At 36.1% G+C, this 19,980-nt stretch overlaps 1 protein-coding gene across 2 annotated transcripts in view; it reads right to left on the bottom strand.

Annotated features, from left to right (window-relative positions):
* The window catches only part of RYK (receptor like tyrosine kinase), a 100,469-nt gene that overhangs the window by 6,870 nt on the left and 73,619 nt on the right, over nt 1-19,980 (bottom strand). For both annotated transcript variants that reach the window (XM_059920301.1, XM_059920302.1), the window contains exons 11-13: nt 15,045-15,177; nt 13,977-14,086; nt 13,656-13,815 (exon numbers count right to left, since the gene is read on the bottom strand). In XM_059920301.1, the coding sequence (XP_059776284.1) occupies nt 13,656-13,815; nt 13,977-14,086; nt 15,045-15,177 (403 nt within the window). The remainder of the gene's footprint in view (nt 1-13,655; nt 13,816-13,976; nt 14,087-15,044; nt 15,178-19,980) is intronic.

The raw sequence follows: 19,980 nt of genomic DNA, 5'->3' as shown, positions 1-19,980 counted from the left end.
CTGAGCCTGCGCACCTAGAGCCCATGCTCTGCAGCAAGAGAAGCCACCACAACGAGAAGCCCGCGCACTGCAACGAAGAGTAGCCCCCCGCTCGCCGCAACTAGAGAAAGCCCGTGCGCAGCAACGAAGACCCAACGCAGCCAAAAATAAATAAATGAAAATTTAAAAATAAATGTATAAAAAAAAAAGTATATAATAATTCTTTTTTACCCTTTGATGTAATGTTCACTAATGTTGGGACTATTCAGAGATTTCCATTCTGTTACTTCAGGCTGACCTCAATATATTACATATGATGAGAAAAAAATTTTGTCCAATTCTAAATGATCTCATCTGACCACAGTAAAAGCATAATCAAGTGTTCTATGGCTAGGCCTTTCTGTTAACACTAGAAACCTAACATCCCTTTCTCATATATGGAAATGGGTTCAGATGACCAAAGTGGAATTAACTTAATGTGGGACAAGTGCTTTCCAAGCTTGGGTAATAAGAAAAATCACCTGGAGTGTTTGTTAAAATTACAGATTCCCTAGCCCCATCCTAGTAATTCTGAGACCTGGAACTCAATATTTTTAAGAGTCCTAGCTGGGTCTTAAGATCCTGCAAACTTAGGAACTAGTCTTAGATGTGTTAGCAGCAGTGGTCAGACAGCAAAGACAGAAGACAGTTTTTATGTATTTTTATTGTAGTATGGCCAACATACAATAAACTGTTCGATTTGATATATTCTCACACATGTATACACCTCTGAAACAACGGCCACAATCAAGATAATGAACATATCCATCACTTCCAAAAGATTCATACAGCTCTAATCCTTTCCTCCCAGTCCTCCCACCACCGCCCCACTATCTCCAAATAACCATTAATCTGCTCTCTGCCACTAACATTAGTTAGCATTTTCTAGAATTTCACATAAATGGAATTATTAAAACTGTACATTTTGTCTAGCTTCTTTCACTCAGAATAATGATTCTGAGATTCATCCATGATATATCGACAGTTCATCCCTTTTCACTGCTGAACAGCAGTCCATTGTATGAATACAGCAGTTTACCCATTTCACCTGTTGATGGACACTGAATTATTTGCAGGTTTAGCTACTAAAAATAAGGCTGCTATGAACATCTATGCCCAAGTACTGGTAAGGACATATACTTTCACTTACCTAGGAGCAAAATGACTGGATATGGTATGTACATGTTTAACTTTTTAAGAAACTGCCACACTGGGAATGGTCCCTGGTGGTCCAGTGGTTAGGAATCTGCTTTCCAATGCAGAGGATGCAGGTTTGATCCCTGGTCAGGGAACTAAGATCCCACATGCCATGGGGCAACTAAGCCCAGGTGCCCCAACTGCTGAGCCCACAGGCCTCAACTAGACAGCCCACACGCCACAACTTCAGAGCCCACGTGCCGCAACGAAGAGCCCTCGTGCCACAACTAGAGAGAAGCCCATGGGCCACAATGAAGATCCTGCGTGCCGCAACTAAGACCCCACGCAGCCAAAAATAAATAAATTTTAAAAAATTTATTAAGGATAAAATATCTCATACTTAAAAAAAAAAAGAAAGAAACTGCCAAACTGTTTTCCGAAGTGTATGTACCATATTACATTACCATCAGCAGTGTAAGAGAGCTATCGTTCTTCCATATCCTTGCAAAGACTTCGGTCTTCAATTTTAGCCATAGTAATGGGTGAGGAACGGTATTTTGTTGTGGTTTTAGTTTGCGTTTTCCTAATGACTAATGATGTTAATCATATTTTCATGTGCTTATTTGCCATTTATATATCTTCACAGGTGAAGTGTCTGTTCAAATATTTTGCCCATTTTTATATTGGGTTGCTTTTTTATTACAGGTTTCCCCTGCTATCTGAAAGTAGAGCATTCCTATGAAACCTTTTGTAAACAGAAATGCCATAAAGTGAGGCAGCAATTACTTTAGAACACATCTTACTAACACATGCACAATATAAATCGAGATAAATCACAGATGCTCACAAGCACAGTTCAAAGCCATAGTGGCTTGATGCTGAGATGCTGAGTGTAGTGTCTGGGGAATGAGCTTGGCGGGGCCACTCTCCCTGCCTGGGGTGCAAGATGCCTCTATAATGGCTGCTACAAAACAAACACTTGAACGCTATTTTTGCTTTTTACCTTTTCTTTGTAAAACCAAAAATCCTCTTTGGATTTCTCTTGGTTTGTGAAAACAGGTACTAACATAGGTCTTTTGTAAAAGCGAAGTGGCATAAAGCAAACTTTTGAAAAGTGGGGAATACCTGTACTGAGTTTTTAGAATTCTTTATATATTCTGCAAGTATGTCCCTTACCAGATATATGATTTGCAAATATATCCTCTGAGTGTGACTTGTCTTCTCATTCTCTTAACACTATTTCAAAAAGTACAAGCTTCAAATTTTGATAAAGTCTAATTTGTTCTTTTACAGATCTTGAGTTGGTGTCTTGTCTACGAAATCTTTGCTTAAGGTAAAGCTCCAAAGATTTTCTTCTATTATTCTCTTCTAGAAGGTTTATAGTTTTAGGTCATGCATTTAGGTCTGTGATTTATTTTGAGTTAATTTTTGTACATGGAGCAAGGTATAAATTGAAGTTCATTTTTTTTGTAGCTGGATATCCAGTTGCTCCAGGACCATTTGTTTAAAAGAGAATCCTTTCTCCATTGACTTGCCTTTGCACTTTTGTTGCAAATTAGTTGTCCATACATATGTGGGTCAAATTTTACATACTCTATTCTGTTCCACTGATCTACCTATCTACCTTAATGCCAATACCACAACTGTCTTGATTACTGTAATTTGAAATCAGACCCGTAACTTTCTTTTTTCAAAGCTGTTTTGGCTATGGTTCTTTGCCTTTCCATATCAATTTTATCAATCTGTCAACATCTACAAAAAATAAAAAATTAAAAGCCTGCAAAGATTTTCTTCGGAAATGTGTTGAATCTATAGGTCAACTTGGAGAGAATTAACATTTCAATATTGAGTTTTCTGGCCAACAAACAAGGTACACAACTCCACTTATGTAGGGCTTTAATTTCTCTCAACAGTGTTTCATAGCGTTCATCATATAGGTCTTTCACAATTTTTGTCATATTTATTCCTAAGAATTTCATATTTTATGATGCTTTTATGTTTTAAAAAAACTTTAATTTCTGATTTTTATTAGTATGTAGAAATACAACTGACTTTTCTACACTGATCTTATATCCTGTAATCTTTCTAAACTCATTTATTAGTTCTAGTAGCTATTTTGTATATCACATTGGATTTTCTTCATAGACGATCAAGTTGCCCACAAATAAAGAGTTACTTTTTCCTATGCAATATTTTCTTGCCTTTTATTTCCTTTTCTTCCCTTAGTGCACTGGCTAGAACCTTGAGAACAATACTGATGAGAGTGGGTGCCCTTGTCTTGTTACTGTTATTAGGTAAAAAGAATTCAGCCTTTTAGCATTAAGTATGATAATAGCTATAGGGTTTTGTTTTTGTTTTTTGTAGATGCCCTTTATCAGACTGCTAGGAATTTTTACTAGAAATGAATTTTGGATTTTTTTCTAATACTTTTTCTGCATCTACTCAGATGATCATATGGTTTTTCTTTTTTAATATGTAATACAGTAAATGCACTGCTTGATTTTTCAAATGATTGAAAAAGCCTGTATTCTTGGGATAAAGCCTATGTGGTCATAATATTATTTTTAAATATATTCATGGGTTCTGAACTTCTGTTTAATTTTTGCATCTGTGATCATGAGTGATAATGATCTGTAGATCAGTTTCAAGGTAATGTTGACTTCACAGAATGAGTTAGAAAGTATTCTCTCCTCAACTTTCTGAAATTGTATAGAATTTTTATTATTTCTTCCTTAAATGTTTGAAGGTATTCAGCAGTGCCCTAGAGTTTAATCTAGACCTAATATTTTCTTTTGGGGCAGGTTTTTAACTAAATATTAAATTTTGGGGGAATTACCTGGCAGTCCAGTGGTTAGGACTCCACACTTTCACTGCTGAGGGAGTGGGTTCAATCCCTGGTTGGGGAACTAATATCCCACAAGCCACGCAGCAAGGCCAAAAAAAAAAAAAAATTCAATTTTTATATGGCTATTCAGATTATCTACTTCTTGAGTGAGCTTTGAAAATTCTTATCTTCCAAAGAATTTGTCCATTTCACCTAAGTGTCTAAATTTATTGGGAAAAAGTTGTTCATAATATTCTCTTACTGTTAATACCTGTGAGAATCTTTAATGATATCATCTCTCTCATTCATTATATCGTTAATTTGCAACTTCTTCTTTTCCTGATTAGTCTGGCGAAAGAGTCATCATTAATGATATTCTCAGAGTTAAGCACTGGTTTCACTTGATTTTTCTCTACTGTTTTTCAGTTTCGTATTTCACTGACTTCCACCTAATCTTTATTATTTCCTTTCACCTACTTACTTGGGATTTAATCTGCTCTTGTTCTAGTTCCTTAAGGTGAAAACTAAGGTCACTAATTTGAGACTTTTCTTCTTTTCTAATATTGATGTTTAATAGTATACATGTCGTCCTTGAGCAGCATCCTCCAAATCTTGAAATGTGTTTTTACTTTCATTCAGTTCTAAGTACTTTATAATTTCCCTTTTGATTACTTCCTTGACACATGGGTTATTTGAATGTGTATTATTTAGTTTCTAAATATTTGAGGATTTTCTAGATTCCTTTTTGTTGTTGTTGTTAATTTATTTTTATTTTTGAGTGCATTGGGTCTTTGTTGCTGCTCGCGGGCTTTCTCTAGTTGTGGTGAGTGGGGGCTACTCTTCATTGTGGTGCGCGGGCTCCTCACTGTGGTGGCTTCTCTTGTTGCAGAGCACGGGCTTCAGTAGTTGTGGCTCGTGGGCTCTAGAGCACAGACTCAGTAGTTGTGGCACACGGGCTTAGTTGCTCCGTGGCATGTGGGATCTTCCCAGACCAGGGATTGAACCCGTGTCCCCTGCATTGGCAGGCGGATTCTTAACCACTCTGCCAGCAGGGAAGTCCTAGATTCCTATTTTTGATTTCTAATTTAATTCCACTGTGTTCACAAAACCCTACTTTGTGTGAATTAAATCCTTTTAAATTTATTGACTTGATCATGATCCAGAATGTGGTCTACCTTAGTAAATATTCCATGTGAACCTGCAGATATGCATTCTGCTGTTGTTGAATGGTGTGTTCTATAACTGTTAACTAGATCAAGTTGGTTGGTACTGTCATTCAAATCTATATCCTTACTGATTTTCTGTCTATTTTACCAATTACTACACAAGGGGCATAAAAATATGTTCAATTATCTTTTTAAAGGATTTAAGTAATGAGAAAAAAAAACTGTATACATTTACCCATGCAGTTACCATTTCTGGTACTCTCTGTTCCTTTGTCAGACCCATATTTCCATCTGGTATTACTGGTTCCTAAAGGACTTCCTTTAACATTTCTTATAGTGTGCATCTGCTAGTTATGAATTCTTTCAGCTTTTCTATTTCTGGAAAAGTCTTTATTTCCCCTTCAGTTTTTGAAAGATATTTTATCTGGGTATAAAATTCTACATAAGTTTTTTCTTACAGTAGATGTTAAAGATGTTTAAAGATGTTGCTTCACTGTCTTCTCCCTTGCATGGCTTCCAATGAGAAATTTTCCTGGTTCCTCTGTATATTAACATTCTTTTTTTTATGGCTGCTTTTAAGATTTTCTCTTTATCGCTAATCTTGCGCAATTTGATTATAATGTGTAATGCATTAGTTTCTTCGTGCTTATTGTGTTTGGGGTTTGTTGAGCTCTTAGATCTGTGGATTTATAGTTTTAATCAAATTTGGAAACATTTCCGTTATTTCTTCATTATTCTTTTAGTCCCCCACTGCCCCGCAACTCCAATGCATGCTTTTGTGGACCCCGATTACAACTATATTCAGCAACCTGAAGTTGTCCCATAGGTCAATGAGAGATCCTTCTTCAAGAATTTTCTGTACCTTCTCTCTCCTATCTCTTGCTTTATTCCCATCTCAGACAAGAGGTATACCTCCTCCTATGCCAAACTATACCTTTACGTGGGTTTCTGAGCCCGTTCACCTATCATCTCTTGGACCTCCCCTCCAATAATCACAAGTCCATCTCTTTCTCCCCATTGCTTCCCTGCCTAAAAGCCACACCAAACAAACCCAATAAAATAAAACACAACATTAACACAATAAAACCTCTCTTGATCCTGCCATCCCATCAAGCTACAATCCTTCCACTCCTTTTCATAGCTAAACTTCTTCAAAGTGTAATCTATTTATTGTCTCCACTTTCTCACCTCCCACAGAGCCCTTAACAATCATATCCATCTTTAATGATTTACTAAACCTGCCTGTTCAAAAGCCCTCAAAGATTTCCTCATCCTTTCTGACTACTGCAGATATGTTTAGAGACTAGACTCTCCTTGAAACTATTTCCTTCCTTGGTTTCTAAGACACAGCATTCTCTTCTTACCCTTCTGTTTTATCCATTGTTCATCTTTCCTTTCTCACTAACTAAAGTAAATATTCCCTACATTTTCTCTTGGCTTTCTTCTCTCCTTATACTTGCTACCTCTGAGATCAACAAACTCTCTTGTTTATTCAATCACACACTTTTACGAAGCTGATGTACAATTTCTAATATCCTGCTTCTATGTCTGTCCAGAATTCCAGACCTACATTCCACTCATCAGTATCCTGAACTCAACATACCCCATAGCAAATCAATCATGTTTTCCCCTCAAACCAGACAGTCTACCTGTTGTCCTCAATTGTGTTGCATCTTTACAGTGCAAAGACTGCACTTATGTTTTCAGAAACATGGGCCCTGGGCACAAAAGCAGAGTAGGTATCTATGCAATATATCTAATACTTAAGAGGGAGACCCTAGGCCACAAAGGTCAATTAATAAATCATTTACTCATAAGTAACAACTGTAGTCAAAAGAACACATGGAATCTCTGAATTGAAGTCTGTAGGAGTGAGACAAGGAGAAAAATGAGGATTCAACATGGAAACAGAGGGGAGAAGAGGACAGTGTGAGGCCCTCCAAGATTCTTTTACACAGTCAAGTACACAGCTCTCTAAGGATAAGATTAACACTGCTACGCGCACATACACACACACACACAAACACACACACAACTTTAATTCTGTAAATATGGAAAACCTTCTAAAGGAAAATAATTAAGTCAGAGTTCCCCACTGCCTGTTCTGGGAAAAATGACTTGTGCCAGAAAATATAAGGCAGTGTGTGATAGGTGCCATTATTAGGTAGACAAAGAATTCTTTATGGGTGTCATTAAGTAGATACAATTCCCTGGGATCCAAAGATGATCAAATTAAATGGCATAGAAGCACCTGGTGAGTTTGGACTCAGCAGGAATTCCGGATTGGCTGTAATGCAGAATATAAGGAAACGTACAGTAGAAAATATAAAACTGAAACAAGAAGATAAGGAACAGAAGTTCTGAAAACCAAGGCGAAGGAGTTTGGATTTCTCTTTACCAATTCCTTTAATTAAGAGTTCACTCTGAAGATCAAAATATCATGGAGGAACATTCCAAGCAGTGGAAGCTTGAGTCCAGTCGACTTTCATTAACATTAACTAAACAATTTTCGTAAGTTTCCAAAACTAACACTATGCCGTACTCGAGGTACAGGCTTTATTAGTATATACCCCTTTCTGAATATCCAATTTTTGAAGCTATACTATTCTACGAATTTTAATTTTTCAGACATGTATTTTCCAGGCCTTTCCAATAACCACAGCAGAAATACGTATCTATAGAATTATGTTACTTTAAAAAAGCTTTACTGGATGCACAGTGGTGGGCCAGGCCCCTGGCACACTGAGTGGAGGCAAGGGCCAGGAGCCAGGATCCAATTAATAAATTTACACAAGTGACCTTTAAAGGGTTCTTTTTAACAATTCTTCAGTGTAAACTATCACCTAAAAATCTTAATAATCCTTTATACTTATCACTGTGGCTTATACTTTTCTATTCCAGCTAAACAAATGTACCCAAGTGTACAATGACTATATAGAAAGTGTATTTTGACTGCATCAGGTATCGAATTTAGTACATGTTGCTAACTCTACTTCAAAAATCAGCAATCTCTAGGCACAGAGTGTCCTACATGACTGAAAAGAGACCAAAATCTGTCCTAGGATCTAATATCGGATGCCTACCAAGCCATCACACATATCTGCTATATATGGTACTTTCCTCCACTGTATCAGATGCTTAGACATTGCTCTATCAGAACACTGGGGCTATTTGAAGGGGATATTAAATAGAATGATAAGGACAAGGCAGGAAAGGAAAGCAAGGATATGTTCACAAGACCTCTTAAGGAAAATATCTATTCTCAAGGAGAGCCAAATACAGAAAATAAATTGAGTGCAACTACTTGATCACAAGACAGGAACTGGTCACTCTGAAAATATATTAACTGTTCCTAAAGTAAATCCATTTATTCCTCATTCCCAGGAAATATTAGGACTATTTCATAAAACTAAACAATATTTTCTTAATGTTAATAATATTAAACTTTAAATCTTTATTTCCTAAAGTAATGTCTGAATGATTTTTTCACCTCTCCAGCTTTTTTCTAATGTCTTTTAATCAAATTCATCTTAACATGAATATTTAAATAGTACGTCTAAGATAGTTGATGTGTAAAATGTGCAACCATAATGGAAACAAATTAAATAATGGGACTCTAAGTATTATTCTAAAATTAATAATGAAGAAAAGGAGTAAAACAGAAAGTTTTCTATTCTTTTAAAAATAATAAGCATTCTCTGAAAACTATAGCTCTCTCTGATACCACAGTAGTTCAGAAGACCACTCTTCATGGGCATATTATGAATGTGAGTTTCTCCTGCACCAGTCTGTTCAGGGTTGTGGCAATGACTTTCCATGGCACTGGGCAAAGAGGAGCAATAAAAAGCACTCTGCAGCAAGCAGAGTATCTGCATAACTACAGATTTCTCTCCTTCTTCTGGAGATAATCTCTAATGTTCACAAAAGAAATAATGTCATGGAACACATTTTCATATGCCCTGCACCCTAAAAACTGTTGGAATACCTTAAAGGATCTCCTCATTGCCATAAACCACACTGATAAGACTCACATGGAAATCATTTCCTTGACTTGTTTTTTTCCCAAGAAAATGCTTTGTAAACACAATGTAATACCATAAAGGCAAGAAAACCACCAAGAAAAAACTCTTAATTGTGTATTCCTGATTGCATTCAGTCTCTTAATAGAAGGTAGCCTCTTACAGAATTGTTAGCTACTATAACTAGCTAAATAATTCAAAGAAGACATAAATCAAGAAATCTATTTTCAAATAAAGGAAAAGAAAGTCACCAAAAAAGATCTATGGCAGTACCACATCTGATGAAAACAGAATAAAAACAATATCCAGAAATTCTTAATAATGGCTATGATGATGTCATATCTTAGAATAATATTAGAGATTTATAACTAGTCAAATCTGGTTGTGCATATTTCCTAAGTTCAACAGTTAAAAGCTGATATTAACATTATAATAATCTTGACATAGTAAAATATTGAATCCTTCCAGTAAAAACTATTAAAACACAACCCAGAAATGCAATGTATTATTTTTTATTTTTTTATTTTTTGCAATGTATTATTTTTAAGACAGAAAACATTAATGTATTTCCAAATAAATCAGGGAGAATTTTTAACTATAAAGGAATGCAAAAATGTTAAGGGTCTTTTAAAGGGCAGAGAAAATGTTCCCTCCAAGGCAGTAATATCATTTGTTAGATGCTACATTAATAGCTAAAATATGTACTTTACATGTGTAGATATTCTGGGGGGAATGGGGTTACATTACTTATTTTGCATTTGACTCTGAATGAAGTTTTACAGCCCGAAAGTAGAATATTAAATGTAGCTTTTTAAAACCCCAACTTAATCCATAAAGGAAAGGTGGAAACACAGCATAATGATTATGTATACACATTTCAATACAAATGTTAAAAAGCAATTTAACATGTGTGCTTTAACATAAGAATTCAAAAAATACTCAATCCCACAAAACAGAAAGGCAGGATTTTTACACTAAATAGCCCCATCACAGTCATAGGAAACAGAACAGTATTCCCATTCCTTTCAATCTCAATTGTCCAAGGCAAAAGATATTGTGGGGAAAAATACATTTTAAAGGAAATGAATTTATAAGAATCTAAAGAAGAAATATCTGAACATTTTAGGAGCTGACCATGTTAAACGTAAATCAATGTGGGTATTCTCACCAACACATTCTAAGTACAGCTCAGAAGAACTTGGGTCACACAGACATTTCAAGTAAGTTTATGCCAATACATGCTAAAAGTGGTGATGATTTTAAAGTAATTCTCCTGTTAAGTCAAGTTCTTACATAAAATATGTGAACTGCTGCAAAATTTGTAAAATATCATAATTGTAAGAAAAACTAATTCTAAGTATGATTTTGAAATATTTGCTTAACCAAGCCATATATCCTCTACATGGACTTTACCAGCTAGTAAGCACAGTGTACCCAGCTGAAGAGATGTAGATCACACTGCTTAGAAATGTATTATTAACTATAGTCTCATTAGTTGAAGTGTATCATCTAATTTTCACTCTGGAGTTCCTGTGAAATATGTGATCATAAGTGTTATAAAAAATAATTCCTAAAAAAATTTCCTATTACTGCTTAAATATACAGTGGAATACTTACATAGAAATAAGCAAATACATTAAATTAAGCATGCATATTTTGGGGGCTTCCACTGTGCAAGCTAACAGTACTACTGGCCATCTTGCATACCCCTCTGAAATATTACTTATCAATATTCCTTTTTCTAAGAGAATAATCAAACAATTCCCAATCTCCTTGAAGTTACATGGCATCTTTGTATTATAGACTGCCATCTAAGAAACATCTTCTATTTCCTGCCCGTTAGACTAGTTTGGGGTTCACCACAACTGCCACCTCATTTCTGTTAAGGCAACTATGTTATACTTCAATGAGTAATAAAATCATAAAATTTTAAAATCAACCATTAAAAAGAATATTAACATCCCAAAGAGATGTGTGAATTAATCTTTTAAATCAAATATGGAATTATATTTTCAAAGAAGATGTGAGGAAAGTTTCTTTTACTTTTCTGCATTCAAAAATGTTCAGATGCAGGCTTTTCTACTAAAGGGGTGGATTTGAAAACCATGTAGCTCTAATTCAACTGATATTATGTTTTAGAACTATGTTCTAAAACCAGAGTTAAACTCAATTTTTTTCCCCATGAAAACAGCTTTGCTTAATGTAGCAACTGGTAAAGAATCCCACCTACAATTCAGAACTTCTGAATAAAGATTTGGCAACGTGAAAAACAAGCACCTGAGTATAACTGGTCCTTACTGTCATTCAATACAGCAGCTGTTTGCTAGCCTAAATCAAGCTCTGCTTTCCTTTTTTTTAAACATCATTTGAGAAAAATAAACATCAAAAACAAAACAAGCAACCCCTCCTTCCCCCAAAAGAAGTCCAGGTTCTCTTTAGATAGCTATGAGAACGATGTTAAGTTGCTTTGCGTATTTGTATTGCTTTACTTGGAATTTTAACTTCTTGACATTAATGTTAGAGAAGTTTTATTTTATTATCACAGCTCTGGAAGAACAGACTAGGCCTAGTTTCCCACTGCAATACAAGCTGAACCCTCAGGGCTCTGTGTCTAAGAATCAGGATTTATTCCTCCCACCTCCACCCATTCTCCAAAAGGCCCCATGCCTCTGGCTGGGAAAGACTGTGGCAACAAGTTTCCATCCACTATTAACCTTTGCAGCTGCTCCATGAAGCAGAAAACATCCTTCGCATCATCACTCATATCTATTCTGCCCATCTCACAAGTGTCAGATAAGCTTTTTTTTTTTTTCTTTTCAGAGAGTAGTTGATTATAAATTAAGTTAAAACAAAGTATTTTGAAGATATGCATAATGAAAGACCTTCACTTACAGGAAAAAAGTTTAAAAACTATATATGTAACTTGTTCATTCACATCAAGTGAGCACATCTCATCAAAACACTTGGTATGCAGAAAGGTACAATATATCAAATAGCTAACCTAGCTCCTGAAAAAGAAAAAAAAAATTTTAATTAAAAGGCTATAATAACAAGAGAGGGTTCCTCTCTTAACAAATCATTTCAAGGATTTTAAATTGGAAGATTAGTTTTTCAATAAGGAAATCTTAGGTAATTTCAATTACTGAGTGTAGTGGATTGAATGGTGGCCCCAAAGATATGTCCACATTCTAATCCCTGAAACCTATAGATATTACCTTATATGACAAAAGATGTGATTAAGTTAAGGACCTTGAGAGTAGAAACACATCCTGGATTATGAGATAAATCCTAAATGCAATCATATGTATCACTGTAAGAGAGAGGTAGAGGGAGTTTCGAGAGACAGACACATGGAGGATAAGGTGATATGAACATGGAGCAGAGAGACAGATGGAGAGAGATGCAGCCACAAGCCAAGGAGTGCCAAGAGCCACCAGAAGCTGGGAGAGGCAAGGACGGTTTCTCCCTTAGGGTCTCTGGAGGGAGCACGGCCCTGCCTACACCCTGATTTCAAACATGTGGCTTCCAGAATTCAACTGTGAGAGAATAAGCCTCTGCTGTTTTACCACCAAGGTTGTTGCAATCTGTTACAGCAGCCACAGGACACTAATACACTGAGGGAAACTGTGTATTAAAAGAGTAGTCCTTAACCCACACAAACTTAGTAAAAGGGAAACCCTATATTATAAATAAAATATATCACTGAGACACAAGATATAATGATATAGTAAGCCCAATTTTTATAGCTGAAACTTTGAAGCAAATTACTCTATAAAATTTTCCATGTAACACTAACAGATATTGAGTGATACAGGGGGACCTTATAAGCAGAAGTTTTACCTAATCTCTAAATATTCAGCTATAATAATAAAGTGCATTAAGCAAGAGATAGGGAAATAAATTAATTTTCCAAATCAAACTAAAAAGTGGCAGAAATTAAAAACAATTAAAATGCCTACAAAATACACGCGAGTAACTGTGGCTTCTGAAACTATACATCACTAAGTTTAAAGGATCCCACTATATGATCTGCTTGAATAGACAGAACCACCCAGAAACTGACAAAAAGGAAGAGAGTGACATCTGGGGAACTGTAAGCTACACAGGCCATAAAACTTGGAAGAGGTCGTTTGAAAAAAAGAAAACAATAAATCTTTACTATCTGACAGCCACTTGGTCATTCTGAGACTTAAAAAACCTAACTTCAATATCATCACCTTTAAAACTGGGATAGTGTCTACCTATCTCATAGTGTTAATAGCCCCCTCACAGGTCATCATGAGGATGAAATGAGATTACACACAGTGATGGTCCATGGTTTGGGTCACAGCTTATCTCCACAAACTAGCTGACAGTTAGAAAGCTAACTATACTTGCTTTCTGAATAAAAAATTTCAGGGAACAGTTATCAGATTTAAAAAATTGAAAAACATTTTAAAAGCATTTGGAGCCTCCTCCATTCTGCTGATATCCCGGGGTCCCAGCACTTACCACATCACTAGCACTGGAGAACTCATTATTAACCAGACTTTCAAGAGCCATCCACCGAACCGGCCTGTTTTCGTTGTCCCCCAGACAATGATAGTCCATAGGGAACAAGTCTCTGGAGAGGGCATTATCTGTGATCTTAACTTGAAGTGTGTCATCAATGCTGAAAAGTAGACATGAACATCAAATACAATTGAATACTGAAAAAATATGGACCACAATCACTCATAAATACAACACAGTTCCCACTGTGACTCACGGAGAGAACCCAAATTTCAGGGAACACTAAATATCAAATGACAGTGACAAGCTCATGGCACCTACACACAGTTCCTAGCAGCCAGGTCTTTGTGGATGACTTCCCTTCTGGCCAGATAGCTCATTCCACAGGCAATCTGAATAGCCATGTGGACCAGGTCTTGTTGAGAAATTGCCTGTGGTAACAGAAAATGACAATGTTTGCAGTTAGCACAAAAACTTTGATGGTAGTTATTTTATTCCACAATCTTACTCCATCCCAAAATACACCTACACACTAAGTTTTAAAAAGCTACTTCTTGACCAAGAACATGTTCCCATAGCTTCCTATACTTATACCTACTACAGTGCTTATCATTCTGTACTGTAATTTACCATTTACTTCACTCTCATCTGTTAGGTGTATCTCCCCAACATCCAGCATATACAGTAGCAGCTCAATAAACATCTGTTCAATGAATGCTGAATTCTAAGGGTAATATTTCAAATGTTTATTATTCAATAACTTGTTCTTTTCTTTTCCAATGTTAAGCTTTTATTAGGAGGTTATCCCCCGGGGACCATTTTCAAACTATTGCTAGTTTACAGCTCTCTCTGATGTGCTCCTCTAGGGCTAGTGTGCCAGGACTGTAGGTTGAGGAATGAAATTCTTCCCCAGGTGATGCTGGTGGGCTATGGCTGCCAACCACTTGCTGGAAACCCTGGCTACCAAATTATCACCCACAATCTACACCTCCAGCTACCACCAGCTTTTTTTTTTTTTTTTGTACAACATGGACCAAATGGCTCTGTAAGGTCTATTTCCATTCCTAGAAGGGAGATCTAGTACAAGTACCTTCAAAGAGTTAGGAGGAAAATGACTGAGATGGTGTCACAGAGGGTTTGAGGTGATTATGAATAATACACAATGGTTATACACGGAAAACCTTCAGCATCAGCAGAGTGTAAGCCTCAAGACAGGAATCACAAACCATCTCCCTCTAAATCAACAGGTTAGCAATATCTTCTGGTTCAACTTGAGTTTCTTTTTACAAACTTCTAAACAGTTTATATATAGGAATGCTAACATCTACCTTCAAAGATATTATTAGAAGCTACTGGTAAATAATTGGTATTTGGGCAAATATTTCTCACCTGTGGATTATTGGCCTCTACTAATTTGCACTGCCGTAAAAACAATTTAAGATTCCCCCAATTCATGTAAGGCAATATCACCATGGGCTTTTCTCCTTCTTCTATACAGACATGGGTAATAGGAAGAAGATTTCTATAAAATAATAAGAAATCAGGAGAAACACAAGTGAAATCTGAAACTTCAGGGGGTTATTTTTAATAAAAACTAATAAAATAAAGATAACCTAAAACAAAACAAGAAAATCTCAAACTTACTTAAAAACATACAACCATTAAAAATGTAAAATTATAAATGCTCTTTTAGACTAGACTTTAATGTTTTCCACATATCCACTTTCCTGATAGGGAAAAATTATAAACTCAGACGTTGTTTCCTGTGGACTAGATTCTCTTAAGACACACTCTAGCCACACTAAATCTCTACTCTAAAGGGTAATCAAAGGGACCTAAAAAATGACTTGAGCATGAGCATATGATAACAGCCCATTTGGTTCATTATCACGCTTAAAAAAAAAAAAAAAAAGGGCCCCAACGCAAGTCTGCAGAAAAGAATATGATAATCAAGAGCTTGAAACTGTCACAAAAAGCCAAGAAGTTCTTAGCAGGTCACATGGGATTTCTAAATCCTAAATTTACCATTTACTGTCTGTGTGACCATCTCTCTTGGCCTTAGTTTCCATACCTCTAACATGGGGATCCCACCAGCCATACAATGTTGCTGTGATATACAAATAAGGCCAAGCATGCAGTAAAAAAAAATCTTGTTCCTTTTAAAATCTCCATGGCACACATAAATACTTTCATCCTATTGCCTAATGACACCTCTTCCATTGGTACCTGGAAATAACTGTTAATTTTTCCCAAGGCTATGTAACTTTTTACGTAATTACCTCACTTCCCCCACTAAGTTGAAAATTCCTAGATGGCAAAAACTAAAGTGAACTCCTTTTTTACACCCAATGCTTTGTATTCTGTGCCACAGAAATAAGCATTTAATAAATATTTGATAAGTAACACCAAACAACAACCTGAAAAACATTCCTCCTCCTTAACTTGGAAAATTCTGCCTCTAAGGATATTAATAAGGAAATATGATTAAACATATGAAAGCTATATGTACAAGGATAGTTAATGCAGTATTACTAGTAAAAGCTGCAAACAACAAGATTGTCCAAAAGTAAGGAAGTACAGCCAAATAATAGGATAGTATATAACAAATAGTCACAAAGGGATGCTACAAGAATATGAGTAAAAGCTTACTTATAGGAAAGCAAGATACAAAATTCACATGTTTGCAGGATAATTACAAATATGGTGGCAAATACAACTCTGCACAGAAGTATGCCAAGAGTTGTTGTTTTTGAGTTGTGAGACTTTAGATCATTTCTACCTTGCTTTTCTGTATTTCCTAAATTGTCTCAATTGAGTATGTATCTCTTTTAAAACCACAGTCACACAATTCTGGCCTAACAGTGCAGAAGTGAAAGCTGTGGGCCCCCCTCCTGCTGTGCAGGAGTTACTAACAGGGAAAGCACTGACCCTGAGGAGCCGGGAAAATGAGGACTCAGAGATCAGTAAACCTGTATGCGGCAACTTCTCTGTAAGGCTTCTGCTTGCATTACAGCCCAAGAGTGGCAGTGATGATTAGTCCCACTTTACAGGCGAGGGAATCCATGAAGGGGGTAAGGGGTAAGGTAATCTGCCAATGACAAACAGCAAGCACATAGAGGAAAAAATTCAAATCTTCATCTGATTCTGAAAACCTTGTGTTTTCCACTGGATCACTGGACATTCCCTCCCAGGGGAGCAAGACACACCAAGTCCCACACATACTAAAATGACTACAGCAGGAGGATGGAGGGAGGGGGAACTGGAGGAAGGCAGTCAAAGGTACAAACTTCCAGTTATAAATAAGTACTAGGGATGTACTGTACAACCTGACAACTATAGCTAACACTGCTGTGTGATATACAGGACAGTGGGTAAGACAGTAAATCCTAAGAGCTCTCATCACAAGGAGAGAATTTTCTTTCTTCTTTCTTTCCCTTTTATTGTATCTATATGAGAAGATGGATGTTAGCTGAACCTACCATGGTAATCATTTCACAATATATGTAAATCAAACCATCATGCTGTATGTTTTAAACTTATACAGTGAGGTATGTCAATTATTTCTCAATAGAAGTGGGAAAAAATGACTACAGCAGGTGTGCACTCAGGTTTAACTGAACCTACCATGATTTCAGGAGTAATGTGAAGAGCTGCCCAATCTCTTTAACCCTCCCAAAATTATTTCTCTGCACCTTTCCTCATGACTGAAATTCACTGAGCAAAGTTAAAGGAATCTGACCCAAACACAGGAAGTTTGCTGGATGAGATCAAATCATTTATTCTATCACCAGAGGATTAAAAGCCCTCCGGGAGAAGTAACAAGCTGCATGAAAATGTTTCAAAGAACAAATGGCTGCTCTTCGTTCTGCCCAGTTTATAAAGGAAAGGAAGATAAAGAGGAAGACCTGGGATCTGTAAGAAGAGTGGATGAGGCAGAAGCAGGTGCTATAGAGGAAAGGCAGGTTCTGCAGGGACTTAAGGCAAGAACTGGTCCAGTTCTCAGTCTTGCCGAGCGTGCCTGCAGAGTGAGAGCCATGAGGCATTCAGCAAAGTGCCCGTCATCATCAGGCACCCTTGGCCAATGGAGAGTCAAACTACAAGCAGAAATAGATTGAGTACTTTTTATGAAGCACGTCTGATGGAATTTAAATAGATCGACAGCTATCTTTTATTTATACAGCTATTTTAACTTATAATAAAAATTATTCTCAAAAATTCCAGTGGAAAAAGGAATGAAAAGAAAGAATTTCAAGATGCTTTAAAATATTTCAACACTTTAAAACTCTTAATCATGGAATGTTAAAACATGAAGTAAACATGATGAATTACATACCAAAACTAGTTTTTTAAAAAAGGTAAAATCAGAAACCAGGTGTCATTTCTTGCTGAGTGTATTGAATTTGCTTGATAAATTCTATAATATGATCACTGAATATCATTATTTCATTTTTAACCCTCATGCCTAGCAGTGTTCCAAGTGCAAAATGGGCACTTAATGAATGAGAACATATGCATACACAGAGCCATGAACAGTCTAGACATCAGGGGTCAAAAGAAATGTGTTATAGGCCCTAGTCCCCTTAAAAATGAAATAAATTGCTACAGTGAGAAGAAAGAACCATATACTTTCTACATATTGACAATGTGTTTTGCTCATTAAAAACCAGGAGTCCCGGTATCACTTTATGATGAGGAAGAACAATTAACCAGGATCAAACCATAACCTGCCTTTAGAAGACATTCCCTAATCACCGAATGTACAGTAACAAATAACCCTAATTCAGTAAGCCATCCCATTCCACCACCTAAGGGTATCCTGGGGCTACTAATTCATCCTAGTTGGATGCTGGAAAATCCTATAGCTTAAAGCTGCCTGAGAAAATGCTGCAAATGCTTGCTCTGAACATTTTTCAGCCAAAGCACCTTTGGGCTACTGTGGATATAAAACTGCTTCTTGAGAAAATCCTGGCTTTGTCTATATTTATCCCTGCCACCCACTTCTGTGCTGATGTGGTACAGACCTTTCATCAAGGTAAGAATACTAGCTAAGTACCTAAGTACTAGGTTAACATTACATACTAGTATTAAACACTCTGGTTCTTCCCGCTAGGGTCAGCATAATAAATCAAGTACTCCCAACATTGTCAAAAAGGACATTCCCAATTGATCATTACCCAGTTCTTGCTTTGTTACTCAGAGGAAACAAAATGTGGTTTTTTTTTTTTTTTTAGAAAATATAGTCTAAAGGGTAAGTTATCTATCCATTCCTCTGCAAATGAGTTCTATTCTTGGAATGAATCAGTGAATCAGGTCAATGGAAGGTAACATTCTTAAATCACATGACTTTAACCCTTCAAAAGGACATTTTTAGTCCCTCATTACTGTGTGGTCAATTTTTTTCAAAAGTCTCTGGCTTTTTTATTTTCAATGAAACTAAAAAGTATATCTGTTCATTATCTTAATCAATGTCCCAAGTATATGATAAAGCTAATGACATCTGTCTCAGAATGTGAAACCAGAAAAAGTTTTCTCCCCCAAGAAACATGTACATTTCCTTCCCTTCTGATACTGAGATGTATCAAACTTTAATGTTTCCTTCAGCCTTGCTTGCCCAGAAGCTAAGAGTTGTTTTATGTTCAATCACATAAAAATAACTGTCTCCTTAACGTTGGCTTATTTGTCTTCTTTTCCACCATCACAATGCCAAAAAACTCAATTTCATTTTCATTACCATTTTACTGATCTTACTATAGCTGCCTTCTTTTTAGGTTCTCAAATTCTTTTGACTATGAACCAAAGTATAAATAAAATTCAAAAATAAAACTCTGCATAGTCATCTTATTTTTTGGCAGAACTCAAGTAACTGCTCAAAGTACACAGAAATTACAATGCATAACGCCTTTTGCACATGACTTTCTATCTTTTTTTTTTCCCGGAAGTCCATAAATATCTTCCAGCAATGATGGTCACCATTCCATTTTTTAAACATATGTGATCAAATTTTCAGTAGGCACACAAATTAAGCTGACTCTGTATAGTGCTTTAAAACAACAACAACAAAAACCTTGCCCAAACATTGATACTGCACATTGTGATACTATAATTACACCCTTTTTGGCTCAGAAGATAGAATCTCTTGTTATAGCTCTGTGAAAAGGACTGATAATAAGCTTTTAAAAAAAGTTCTTCCTATACAGAACTGTAAATATTTTTTAAAAATCATACTGCAAACTAATGATAAGAGACTGGTTAAATAAAATGTGGTGCATCCATTCAACGAACTACTATGTAGTCTTTTTAAATGTGGATGTGAATTTATAGTTAC

This window comes from Balaenoptera ricei, chromosome 4 (assembly GCF_028023285.1).
Source record: "Balaenoptera ricei isolate mBalRic1 chromosome 4, mBalRic1.hap2, whole genome shotgun sequence".
In the NCBI taxonomy this organism is placed as follows: Eukaryota; Metazoa; Chordata; class Mammalia; order Artiodactyla; family Balaenopteridae; genus Balaenoptera; species Balaenoptera ricei.
Note: the sequence above shows the minus strand (reverse complement) of the source record. Positions and strands in the feature narration are given on the sequence as shown.